Source organism: Lonchura striata, chromosome 7, assembly GCF_050655825.1.
Source record: "Lonchura striata isolate lonStrDom1 chromosome 7, ASM5065582v1, whole genome shotgun sequence".
Lineage (NCBI taxonomy): Eukaryota > Metazoa > Chordata > Aves > Passeriformes > Estrildidae > Lonchura > Lonchura striata.
Window position 1 is genome coordinate 20,188,662 of NC_140709.1, and position 14,056 is coordinate 20,202,717.

Consider the following 14,056-nt stretch of genomic DNA (forward strand, 5'->3'; position numbering starts at 1 on the left):
AGATACACATGAAGTTCAAAATTAAATATATAGTGACTGTATAGAAAGCAAAGCTCATGTACTATACACATCAGGAAACTGATTTTTGTGCCACAGTGCCCAGGACTAGAAATATTAGGCTTAAAGAGCAGTAGGAAAAACAGGATGATAGGAAAAACTATAATAGATCACTTGGATAAGTAATGTAGCAGTCACTGAGAGGCATCTTTAAGAATAAGGTGGACAAATTTGTCAGGATATAAGTAAACTTGAGCCAAACTTAGGTATTGGAAGAGGTTAAAGAGTTTTTCAGGGATCCTTACCTACGAAGCTTTAAGGACTAAAACCTGCTTTGTTTGTGGAAGAGGTGCTTAGAAACACACTGGTCTCACACGGCAGGTATGCAATAGCAGACCGACCCCCAGGATGGTGACCTGGGGAGCTGTATGTATCTCACTGGACTCTTTTCACCAATCTGTGATCACAAAGACATGAGATTTCTGGATCATTTATTATTTCTTTGAAAAATGTGCAGTCTTACCTTTCCTACCAAGGCAGCACAGTCCTCAGCTCCAGAGGCCATGTCTGCCTGGAGGTATGGCCCACTCAGGACGGGTGCTTACAGCCCGAGGCCCGCGGCAGGCTCGTGCTGGGCCCCAGCGCCCTGGTGCCTGTGGTGTGGCGGATGGACACGCCGGGCTCACCGAGCGTGGGGCTGCCTGCCACCCCTCAGCGCTGGAACCACAGCCCTCACTCTGCCTGCAGCTGGTACAGAGGAAAAAAAGGTTTTAAAAATGCAATCGAATTTGTAAGACTCGAGTATTTTAGACATCAATATCAGGACACTCTCTAACCACAGTGGTTCCAAATTTTGAGGTTCCTCTGTCCTGGCTCACTGCCCAGGTCCCTACTCCACCAGGCCAGGCTCTCCATTCTCCCTTCCCCGTGCAATATCCCACTTCTAGAGAAAAGCACCAGGTCCTGAGGGCTCTTTGAAGAGTAATAAAAGACCAAAATGCACTTCTCACCTTGCTGGCCACTCCCTTCCCTCGCAGAACCACTCCTTCACACAGCAGGCTACCCAGCCCAGCCCCGCCGCTCCTCCGCCCCGACAGCAGCAGCGCCAGCCCCGGCCGCGCCGCAGTGCAGGGCCCGAGGCGGGGCACGGTACCCAAGGTATTTTCATTGGTAAAACCGTCAATTCAATTTCAGTTATCAACATGCAGAAGAAGAAGGAATGAAATCTAATGTGAACTTAAAGCTATAGCACATTCTCTTTGAACTCTGCACTCGGTCTTGTGCTGTAGAGAGTGGAAAGGATGGAGTCCCAGTACTCTCTTTGAGCCTGGTTTTCTAATAATTCTATGAGCTAATGTTATCACACAGCTCAACATTTTAAAAAGAACCACTGAAATACTTAGGAGTTGCTACTGTGCAGTCTATTCAATCAAATGAAGTTTTGGTTACCTCATAATGACAGATGTTTTAAGTTTCCTGGAATCTTCCCCTTTCACCTCCAATGTTACTTAAATTAATTACTGCATTATTAGCCTTTTGTTTGTAATTAAGAATAATTTGCTTTAAATATTTTTGTGTTGCTCACTGATACGGTTATGTGATTTGCCCTGGGCTGAAATGTAAAAACACACTATGAAAACCTTGAAATTTCAACTGCCCGTTGTTTATTACTGTTTTGGCTACATTCTCTACAAGTCCAGCAGCATTTTAAAGAGACAGTTAACATTTCTTTATATACAATGGAAACAAAATGGCTTGCAACATCAGAAACAAGAGCAACAGTTTAACTGTACAATACTAAATGAAAACCTGTGGTAATACAGCCTCCTCTTTCTGCAACATGGACAAAATTACATATAGGTATTCAGCATCAAGAATGGGGATAGTAAAAAGAATAGTGAACAGGAGAGAGATACACTGTTCTGAAAAATAAGTTTCTACCATACAAGGCAGTTAGAAAATGTTTCACATTTTAAAATATCTGTACAAGCCACAAGAAACATTTCCTTGTTGATAGGAACTTCCAGAAATAGAGAATAACCATGAGCAACTTCTACATCTATTATCAATGCGCTCTGCAGGACGAGAACGCAAGAAAACTGACTTAAAGAACTGTACTGCATATGGCCAACACAGATGTGCTTTACATGCCTTGATTGATAACGGATTGCCTATGCTCAATCGCTCGTACAGCTGACTCGCACCTTAAGGAGGTCATTTGACTCTTGTAGAACTGAAAGCAATGTCATTTAGCAGCAATTAAAAGCGCCTTGAGGGAGACTTAAAAAAAATACAATATCCAATTAGAAAAAGCCATACTTTAAACATTTTTACAGGAATAAGTTGCTGAAATTTAACTGAAAATGTGACATCTGTACAACAATTTACAGTAGAGCTAGAAGGGAATTTATCATTATTCCTGCATAGAACATTATACATGACCTGTTTGCATTTGGTTTCATACTGTTGCTTGCTTTTATTAGAAGCCTGGATGGTTTCATAAGTTTCAATACCACAGCAACTATAGTATTTTTAAAAAACTGAATGGATTTCAAAATCAGCAATCTATTTGAGAAATAATTAAAAGGAATTCCGTATCACCCTTCCAATCTAAATTCAGTAGAACACCACCACATTTTTGGAGGTACAAGCCTGAGTAGCCAAATAAAATATTCCAATTTCATTTGAGAAATCTGATGCTGAACATTATCTTTCACCATCTCACATTCCTTACTTTGGTTTTGAAAGATCAATGTCTTGGAAAGATGGCAGTTCATTTAGTTCATAACCAGGCACAAAAATTTTCCTGTGTTTTCAAATTTGCTCACTACCCTTTCTTATTTAAATAATGAAAAACTACCCTTCATGTTAGAACTTTCCAGTATCCACCAAATGTACTTTAAAGTATTAAAAAGATTATTTACAATGTTCCCCAGAAAAAAACTAAAAACCTCTTCTTCAGTCTTAAACACAGTATACCTGTTAGTTTGTAACAGAAGTGTCATCCTTCATCTTTCAGTATTTAATGGTGTTTCTCAGAAGGGCACATTTATTCACAATCCATGATCCACTCCAATCATACAAATGACACTATGTAGGAGGACTTTAGTCTGAAAACACAGTTATCAAACTTGTCCTGTGTAAAAACACTCAAATGCTTTCAAGCTCAAGACTGCATCTGAAAACTAAACTAAGGTATTATCCCATTCCTCAGCTGGAGAAATTTCAGTACGAAATAATGCTTGAAGTAGGTGGTGTAGGGGATGCTGCTAGGCCAGTCATATGCAAGTTTCCTGAAGAATTTGATCTCCTCATATGAGGGAGAAGATAAGGATCATTAGCCAGCTGGTGGACATCAAATCTATCCTCTTTTCGGTATGCTAAACAGCGTCTGATAAAGGCCTAGAAAAGAAATGGAGAAAGTTACAATAACATTCTAAATACTTACGTTTGCTTTCAGGCAAATAGGCAAGTTCTCCTGGATAAACTAGCTTCTAAACAATTTCCTTTTCTTAAATAATTCAATTCAAATGATAATGTAACATTTTACTGCTGAGCCCACTGAAGAAATGTAACATCACGGCAGAAATGAAAAATCAGCAAAGTAATTGGCTTCAAATAATCATACTCTAAATACATATTTCCATGGTTCAGGAACTATATTTACAAACAAAACATTAGCACCTCACCCCATTATATTTTTGCACGTTTTATGCCTCAACAGACTAATAAAAACCAGGAGAAAATGTCAGAGGATTAAAAAGAAGACTTTTCGACCTTCTCCAATGAGCTTCTAAAACCATTGAGTGGGGAAGAATAGGTGGATGATGCAGAGACAGAATTTCAATGCTTTAGCTGACTTTTGAAAGCAAGCATTTCCACATGTGCCATGACAGGGTATAGCAAAAAATTGACATCGATGGTTGCCATGCTCAATAGGCATTATATAAAGAATATTTAGGAAACCACTACCTTGCTGAAACTCTCTTCCCATGAAAAACTCAATCACACCTGTTTAAAATTATCCAATCAATTGAAACCTCTCTAGCTAAATTCAGTAGGTCCATCCCTACATTTAGGTCCATATGACCTATGCCAATCATTTTGTACTCAAAGTTTCTGCCAAGTTTTATGTCTAGCACACACAGAACACTTGGTCTCCTGAGAGCCCAGGCTTCAACATTTAATGATAGAAAATCCTTATTATTGCTACAGAGCTGATTAGCACATCATTACTTAATTTAGAACTTAATTTAAAAGAATTACATATGTCTTCTTTGATAAATCTGTTCAGCTGTTTGTTCTTTGCTCCAATTAAAAACTGGAGATTAAAGGAGAAAATCTGTGATACAAGTTCCAAAGAAGCATGCTAGAATTTACTTCTAACATTTGCATATCCAGCATGGGCAAGGTACAATATAAAAGTTATGCACATCTGTTAGTAGATATTCACATGTTCTTGGATATTACAGATTTTAATCTAATTCTTCACAGTAAATCCTTCAAAACAACTGAACTGTAAACAGTTATTCTCAAGATCCTCAGAGTAACAGTTTGTGTCTGAAATATTTTTCAAATACTTCACAGTTTTGTGGCACTGTAGCCACACAAGTGTGAAGCAAAGGAGACCACTACACAAAATAGGAAACAGTGAGGAGGATCAAAGGATAGTTACAGTCTGAAAACTAACAATGTCATTTGAGGTTCCATATTTATTTAATCTCCATGCTTTCCAGATCAGAATTTCAGTTTACAAGCTGTTCTTTTCTAACTGCCAGGACTATAAAGCTGAATAACAATTTGGATTCTACACAGCCATTGTAAATGGTCTACATTAAGAAGTTAGTCTGAAATTGTTTTATAGCATTTCCACCAGAGAATAATTTCTCCCTCTCTCTCACAGCTATCATGACAATGGTTAATATGAGTGGAGAATACTGGAAATTTATTTTAGTCTTTCAAACAAACAGAGCATGCAAATACACAGAAAACGCAAAAAGTTGCCAATTCTCCATGCTGAATTATCTACTCTTTCCTAACATCCTCTGTATAAAAACTATAAAGGACAAAGAAATGCAAAGTTAAAAGACATAGATATCAACTCTTACTATGTAAAGGTATCAGTAACATGATGCAGATATGTCAACTGCATTCATTTTTTTTTCAAATGCCAGTGAAAAATAGCAAACAAAACCTCAATTAAAAACCACCCCAATTCTAACTACCATTTTTTATAACCTTAACTGCAACTCTCTCACTAACACTACTTTTAGAAAATATAATTAACAGAAATATACCACCACTTGTAACAGCAAGTTTATGTAGCCAAATGATTTATCTTGTTGGGAGGTTACTGCCTCTAGAAATATGTTTCCTTTCCTTTTAATCTTTAGAAGCTGAATCTTAACTTTCTTAAATTTTTGGTGTGCCCCAAATCTAAGTATGTTTACTTAGTTGCTGAAACTTGAATAAGCATTTTACTATCTTGGCATTTTTTTCTCAAAGAGCACATCTATTGCATCTGATCATTAATGTATCTTTCAAAAACTGGGAGAGTTTTCACAAGCAAGTAACATATAACATTTTCTTCCACTTTCATAGACTTGGATTTGTGTTACAGATGCTCAGAGTAGTAATCATTTGGGAAACCACCTTAATCTGTTTCTGAATAGCCAGACAGTGTAGAGGAATTGACACCTTTGTGGCAGAGCAACTGTTTTGGCAGTCTTACTTCCTGAATCAGCATCAAAATATCTTCTAGATTCTCAATCTCAAAAATTCATGTTTCTAAATTCAGATTTAAGTTTATACACACATACTACAACCTTTCAAGGGGAAGAGTATTAGAGGTCATATCCTTCAGGTATCTGGTAGTTAAGTAGTTCTTCTAGCCAGTAAGGCTGCAGAGAATAACATCCACTCTTTTCAGAAAGAGCTTGCTACTGTTAGCAGCAGCATTTCACAAGAACTTCTAGTAAGACAGCCTGAATAAGACACATAAGGTCCTCTGAGAAAAAGTAAAGCAGATCATTTTGAGGTGGCCTACTTAAAAACCACTTCCAAATTTCTGGAAAAAAGTATATATAGTTTTGCTGTGAAGTACATGACTTTGAGAAGTCCCAGAATAAGGTTGCTTAAATAAAAACGTCCAAATACTAGATCTCAAGTATGTTTTTCTACATAGTTATTATGTTCCACAGCATTCTTGGGTTAACAACAATTTTACAGCTGAATCCTTTAAGATGAATGTTTTACTCAGAGATTATAGTAAAAGTTACCTTGGCTTCATTGCTTACAACAGGTTTGACAGGGAATTGAACTTCTGTGGCTTTTAATATTGTATTTTCTTGTAGGATATCTTGCTGTGATTGATTGTGGCCAAATGGCTGCAAAACAAACACATGAATTTTTTCAGGTAAAAAGCAGTATAGTATAGTAAGTATAAACTATAGTAAGTTGTTGCAGTGTTAATACAAACTGCCAACTATTCTGAAAATAAAAAAGTTGCAGGCAAGATTTTCTAATTTTTGGCAAAAACCAATGTACACCACCAAAATGTAACACAAGTAATTTTCCATGTAGATTCATGTCTTTATGAATATAATTCACAGGCTAGTGAGAACAGGCACCTACACTAAAACTCTTTAGATTTTCTAACACTTTCCTTACCTTTCTACCATAAAGGCATTGGAAAAAGATTACTCCAACTGACCACACATCAACCTTATTAGAAATCTTTGGTGGCTCTTTGCCAACTACAAAACACTCTGGAGGCAAGTACCTGCAAAACAAAACAGGCATTTCAGTCTGTAAGTACAGCATCACTAGAACGTGATCAATTATCAAACTGTACAAACACCTCACCTCTGAGCTTTTGACAATTGTAGAGTTGCCCTACAATCTGCATTCCAACACTGTGCAACTCTTCAAAACTGACAATACAGTTCTGTACAGTTAGTCAAACAGGGGGGTCTACTTAACACAAGCACAAATACAAACATTTTTTACCTAAACCACCAATTATCACTTTTTTAAAATTGGGACCCCAGGTTAAATATGAAGCCATCTATCAAAGCAAGAAAAGATGAAAACATAACAGAGCATTTTACAGCAAGATATGTTTAAGAATCAAAGAAAATACAGAGATAGCTTAAAGACCCTTTACCCAAGTTTTTAGTAAAAATGGTAACATTACCTGGAGGCCTATATGATAGACAAAGGTGATAGTTATTTCTATTGTCCCTATATTTTGCACAAAGAGAACTTTACTTAATGGAAGTTGAGGAAGTTCCCATGCTATTCCTGAATTACAGAATAACTGATGAAATGGAATTTCCTTTACAAAGCAAACAAAACCTTCCAAATGTATTAATTTAAGTGCAGTCAAGTATTATTGACTAATATTTAAAATTGAAAAAGGCAGAAAAACTATTAGGGCAACTACAGAACAGGCACTCTTTTGTCAGTAACATATAAGACTTGAAGAGAAACTCTGAAGAAATATTTCTAGAAATGGAAATAGGCAGAAAAATGAGATGAAAATGCAACAAGTTTAAACAGTATCACAAACTCTCTTCTGGAATACTTGTCTACAATTCTGATTACAACATTCAAGACAAGTGTTCTTAAGTGATACAAATGCAAAGAAGGTTATTAAAATGATCTGAAGAATGGATAGCCTACAGTTCAGAGGGAAAAAAAGGTGAAGGCTACAAAACCACCAAGGTGCAAGTACTAGGAAGGGGCCACAACCTACTTTAGGGAGGACAATGTTAGCACAGGAGCAAACAAGTATAAACTGGCCACAAATATACACAGTCTGCAAATTAGAGGATTAGGTTTCTAATGATCAGAGAACTGAGGTTACAGAAGACATTTCAAATCGGATTACTGGGGCCAAAACACTAACTAAATTTAATATAAACATATAGAAGTTTACCAAAGAGATTTAGATAACCTAACTGCCTGAGAAGGGAGGTAACTGAACCCAGTAACTGAGGAAATCCCTTCCAGGGCTATGCTGTTGACAGTTTGTGCAATGTACTCTGAACAGACTCATTCCCAACATCAAACTCACTCTAAGTTTTTCCCTCCCTAATGAAGATTTTGGGCTCAGAGAAAGCATGAATTAGAAATGCAGAGATTCACCATGAATCTATAATGATTACCGATTTTTTTTTACTTTTAAGTTTGCAGCACCACTAGTGCCTGCGGCATTCTAGATGAAATCCAAAAGCCAACATTTTTCTGATATACATTCCTAAAATAAAACATTTAAATTGGTGTTTAAACAGGTAAAGCATTAAAAAGAGTAGCAAAAGCCTAACACTTCTAAAATGCTTCAACTTGAGTAATCATTTTCTCACAGCATGGATGCAGTGGCATTTGTGGAAGAGTATGCGTTTCCTTTTCTAAGAACTCTGAAGGAAAAGGCAAAAATTTTATTACAATACAACCCCTGAATACAGGAAGAGGTGCAAAGCATATGGGAATGACACTGGCTTCTCTGTAGAGCAAATGACTTGTAACAACCTGCCCAGTACAGGATTTCTAATCCACCCACTCTGACACAGCCAGCACATACCCAGGCTGAAAGAGCTACTGTGCCATGAAGAATCTGCACCTTTAGTGATTCTAAAACCAGATTTTCTGTAAGCAATGAAATGCTTATTGTCATTCCTATTCTTTGGCAGCTCTGAACCTCCATTGTTTCGGACAAGTATGCAAGTCACAAAAAATAAATCACAGCTGCTAAGCTGTCATTAATGTTTAGGAAGGAAGAGTGAATATTCTTTGTCCTAAGGACATTACCTGTTGGTAATCCCTGTTCTACAATTTCCAAGTACCAAACACCCACACTTAATCATCAAATGTCTTCAACCACCAGCAACCAAATTGGCTTTATAAGACTACATTTATAAAATCTGAACAATGATCCAAAGTCTAAACAGAAAAATCAAACTAGGGCTCACCAGTAAGTTCCTGCTCCCTGTGAAGTTAAATCCATTCCATCCACCCCATAGCTATCATCATCCATTATTTTGGACAGACCAAAATCAGTAATTTTTATTTCTCCACATGCTGTTCCATCTACAAGAAGGATATTACCTATTCAGGGGGAAAAGAAAATAAAAATTATTTCAAAAAAGCTAACAGAATGCTTTATTTTCAAAACCATGTCCAATTTTCAAGAACACCTAACTTCATGAGGGTAAGTGACAATTTTAGAGAATCAAAGACTCAGAACCATAAAAGAGTCTGGGTTAAAAGGGACCCACGACCAAACCCACAGCCTTGGTGTTATTAGCACCATGCTTTAACCAACTGAGATACATTTACATAATCTTTACATCCTCAAGTGTAGAGTAACTTGACTATGACAAGTAACTTGACCATGACAAATTTCTGTGCAGTTTCAGCAACTCTCTAGGCTAGATCATCATGAAATGGCTCTCTCATCTGGGAACTGGTTGGTCAGCAAAGAAACACCAAAATGGAGTGAGGAAATATCCGAATGCAGCAGTATAGTAGTTACAAATAAATTTCATTCTTTTTCTGCCAGAACAAACCCTACACTACAGTTTTCGGGGTTTGCATATGCCACAATATTGTGTCAAGAAATTGCTGCAATCCTACAAATCTTACTCCATGTGTTAAAGTTGTACAATAATTTCTTGATATAAAAATTATTTGATGAAGTTCCTCTGTGAACAAAAACTAATGAGACTAAGACTACATTCTGTACATATTCATAAGATAAAATAAACCTGTGTGAACAGTTTATTATGGAACAGAAAGCAAACAGCCTGGCATTAAGAATTACTTTACAAACCCCATACATACTTGGAAGTGTAGCAGATTAAAGCACATGAAGAATATAAGCATCATTCATCCAAGATGGTAAAACAAAGGTAATGGAATCAAAACAAATGTTGTTTATAAATATATTTATTATTCATTGCAAAGAAAACTCTCTGTAAAGTCTTGTTTTGAAATGTTTATGCTGTGATGCTGAAAGTGACTGATGACATATTTACAGGTTAAAAAAAAAACATATGGGAAAAATTAATTACACACCAGCATTCCCCAACTATCAGACAGGATTGATCCTAATCATGATCTTACCTGTTTTATACTGCTAACTACCAGTGCATGTATTTATGAGCTATATGATTTTTTCCCACAAATTCAAATCAAAATACTGCAAAGTAGAAAAGTTGTAACAAACATTTTCCACAGAAAAGGCAGATGATTCTGGCAATGAAATTCTGAAGAAAAGTACATACTTTTTCCAGTTGTTTGCAATAACCCTGACACACAGAAGATAACTCTGGCATTTTCATACATGAATTACAAACAAAATAAAGGATAAAAAAATTTTACATTTTCAATCATAACATTTCCCACTTACCTGGTTTAAGATCATAGTGTATAATAGGGGGTTTGATCTCATTGAGATACCGTAGTGCATTTACTATTTGCATTACAATGGACCTAGCTTCTTTCTCTGACATCAATTTATGTTGCTTGAGATAGAAATCCAAGTCATTGCCTTCACAGTATTCTAAAACCGTGCAAAACCTAGGGTAGAATTTAGAGACACAAAATGAAAGAATGTATCATACTGTATAATCAGAAACAGACATGACAACCTAGTTTCATTCTGACAAGTTTAAGAATGGCTGCCTGAATATTAAAATACATTAATGAAATTGTTCATAGAACACATGGTGTAACAATTAGCTTATGAAGACTGATGTAAATCAGAACATTTATAGTAAAAGAGAGAATGCATCCATATGGATGAGAAATTAAGAAAAGCCTCTTTATTTATAGTAGACCCATTTCTCAAAATCAAAATACCTTAACTATCCCTTAAGAGGTGACAATTTCATGCAAAAAGATGCAGCCCAGTCACCAGGGGCTATGCCTAGGTTAGTAATGCTCCTGATGCCATTTAGTCTTGGAAAATTGTCTAAGGTATTGGAGCCTTTAGATACCAGGCAGGTGTTGCAAAACACTCTCTTCATCACCTTATAGAAAGCCTGCAATATTTAGCAGACAAAATTCTGCAACTAGTATGAGGTTTTTTAAAATGTTTTGGCTGAAAGCAAGAACATGCGTTATTTTTGTCCAAATACTCTTCATTTCTGTTTATCTAATATACAGCACTAAAATCCTTGCCAAGTTCTACTTACGTATCTGTATCCAGGGAGAAGTAGTCATACAGTTTAACTATTCGGGGGTGATCCAGTTCTTTGTGTATTCTATACTCTCTGCAAGCATGTCTAAAAGAAGATGGATACATTAGCCTTCTACAATCAACAAAATGCTATTAAGCTTAACATATGAAGTGTAAGTAATTAGTATTTACTTGTGGTAGTTTTCTTTCTTTTCATCCCTCCAGCTTTTGTTAAGCTGGTGAATCTTCACAGCAGCATATCTTTGTTCATAAAGATCAAAAGCCTAAAAAAGAAATTCATGAATATGGCAAAGTTATAACCAAAGGTGGTAAAAATAACACCCAGTAAAGTGAGGAAAAAAGATGGCATGTAATTCGCAAGTCTATTGACAAGGCTACTGTCATGCTACCTCTCCTCCACAGGTTAATCAAAGCCTGGTCAACTGATTACAGGCCTTCTACTTAATTAGATCCCATTTTGTCTCCCCCCAAATTAAATGTACATAGCTCAAAAATTATATTTATCAGACTCAACAAACCGTACCTTGTATACTTCACTGAAGCCACCTCGGCCAAGTAAATGGAGTAACAAATACCGTTCATTCAGTGTGGGGTGATCTTTAAATCTTGAAAGAAAAAAAATTGGTTTATTCTGTTTAAGGTAAACAAGTAGCATCTAAAATGCAAATTTCTTAGTACTACTCATCAAATAAAGTTTTCTTTTAGAACCAACATAAAATATGCTGAGTAATATTATACCATAAGAAATCTTACGATACAACTGTACAACATGACCAATACCTTTTAACTATTTAGTTTACACATACTATCACAACACTATCATCAAAACAATCAATCCTGGCAAACATTTTGTTATTTTTCTCTATTTTTTTGAAGATAAGAAAAGCATGCTTTAAATTTAAGCATGTGATACATGGATCTCTCTTTGTTGTGCCAAATTTTAAAAACTCACACTTCAACTTTCTGGAACAGATGAGAAGGACATTCTTCCAATTTCACACAAAACATGACCAGATATGCCTCTTTTTTAAAAAAACGGATTTTATATAACACTAAGAAGTTAAAACAAATCAGAAACAGCAATATGGGGAAAACACACAGAAGAACTGACTATCTGCTCATACCCTAAGCAAAAGCAAAATGAAAACACTTCTTCCAAATACAAAATGATATGCCAGACCAAGAAAAAGGGCCATACTCTCCTAAAGTATATAGGAGAAAAAAATACATTCTTCTATGCAACCAGAGGGAAGGGATCTGAATATTCACCACATTCTTAGTACAGCAAGCAGGCAAGGCAAGAATTGAATGCAAGCTGTCAGCTATAATCCATAGAAAACTTCATAGAAGAATATAGTGCCAGTCTGCCAATAGCTTATCCCATTCTTCCATATTCTCTACAGTTTTGGAAGTATGGTCATAGGTAGTCAAGTATTTGAGAGTATATGCATATTCTTGCCTACTGTGCCCCTTTTAGAAATAAAATTTTCCTTTTTATTCACTATAAAGAATTCCTATTCCTTTTATTCACTATAAAGATACATAATTCAATGCTAAATATTTTTTAAAGAAACCACAGACAGTAAATAATGTTTTCATTGTAGAAGAAAAACAAATTTAGAAGCAGCATCATTAGGACCTTGATGTCATGTGACCAGTAGTCCAATTCTTTTTTTATGGTCTTTCTAGTACATGTGTACCTCTAGTAGGCCAATATCGTGCATCTTACCACCTTCCCTATCCACTGCTTTTGCTACTCTATGTGGCTCTCCATGGCTCAGAACCTGCACCCCAGCATCATACAGGCTCCAAAGCCAGACAGGGAACCCCTAACCTTCACTCTCAACTTGTCCCTTGTTCCAGTTGTAGATATACAAGTTTACCCATGGTTAGATGGACTTGTTGCTAGAACAAGAAAATGGGCTTAGCTTTACACCACAGTAGGAAGTGGAAACCTCAACAGGATTTGAGTCAGAATCCAGCAGTTGCTTTGGCTGGGAACTCTCTCCCTTACCAAACAGCCAAGACATATCACCAAGACAAGTTAGGAAAGACAGCAGGGGCTACAGACCTAAGTTATTTCTCTATTGCTTCTCTCTTCTACATAAGGACTATTAGCTGTGACTTGGCCACTTGGTAAACACTCATCTGAAACTTCCACAAAAACATGAACACAAAGTTTAAAGCTTTCCATTCTGTACCATTCTGTAAAGTGGGTTAGCATTGACTGCAGACGATGAGTAGTGAAGCTGCACCATAGACTGAAGCTTCTCCATGTCCTGTAACTGTTTTCAGCTGTGACCATAATTTGGATATTCTTTGCCCCACATATGCAGTATTTTCATAGTCAAAGCCTATTATTTTTCTGTGCCATTTATTCCTTATTGTTGAAGGATTCTTTTTTAAAAAAAAACTAAACCTGTTCTAATGCAAAAACTGAAGATTTAAAAAGGTTATCACTGACCCTGCTTGTTTAATTGTTGTAGGATATTTATTTTTAAATAATATTGTATATTTTTATTTTAAAATACACATTTTAAAAACAAAATTCTCTGCCATCAATATGTAAGTATCAACACCCATTACTCTTCATACCTAAACCACAGAACAATTTAGCTATCCATTAGTACTAAAGCCACATGGTAACAATTTCTGTATTACTGCATGGTAAGGTACCATTAGAACAGTTAGGCACAATTTCACACCTTTTTCTTTTAAGATTTAAAAGCCTTAGTGTATCCATAATTCTATTGTGTCTAAAAAGTAAAAAATAAATCCTGAAGGCTTAGGGCTACTATTTCATTAACATTTCCTAGTGCAGAAAATGAGAAGTCCAGTCCCATCATGTCCTTCCTC

At 36.2% G+C, this 14,056-nt stretch overlaps 1 protein-coding gene across 3 annotated transcripts in view; it reads right to left on the reverse strand.

The window, feature by feature from the left end:
• Window positions 1-1,638: 1,638 nt before the first annotated feature.
• The window catches only part of TLK1 (tousled like kinase 1), a 67,553-nt gene continuing 55,135 nt past the window's right edge, over window positions 1,639-14,056 (reverse strand). For all 3 annotated transcript variants that reach the window (XM_021552450.4, XM_021552448.3, XM_021552451.3), the window contains exons 14-21: window positions 11,724-11,805; window positions 11,372-11,463; window positions 11,196-11,285; window positions 10,409-10,578; window positions 8,970-9,105; window positions 6,667-6,778; window positions 6,276-6,383; window positions 1,639-3,399 (exon numbers count right to left, since the gene is read on the reverse strand). In XM_021552450.4, coding sequence (XP_021408125.1) covers window positions 3,223-3,399; window positions 6,276-6,383; window positions 6,667-6,778; window positions 8,970-9,105; window positions 10,409-10,578; window positions 11,196-11,285; window positions 11,372-11,463; window positions 11,724-11,805 — 967 coding nt within the window. In that variant the 3' untranslated portion in view covers window positions 1,639-3,222. The remainder of the gene's footprint in view (window positions 3,400-6,275; window positions 6,384-6,666; window positions 6,779-8,969; window positions 9,106-10,408; window positions 10,579-11,195; window positions 11,286-11,371; window positions 11,464-11,723; window positions 11,806-14,056) is intronic.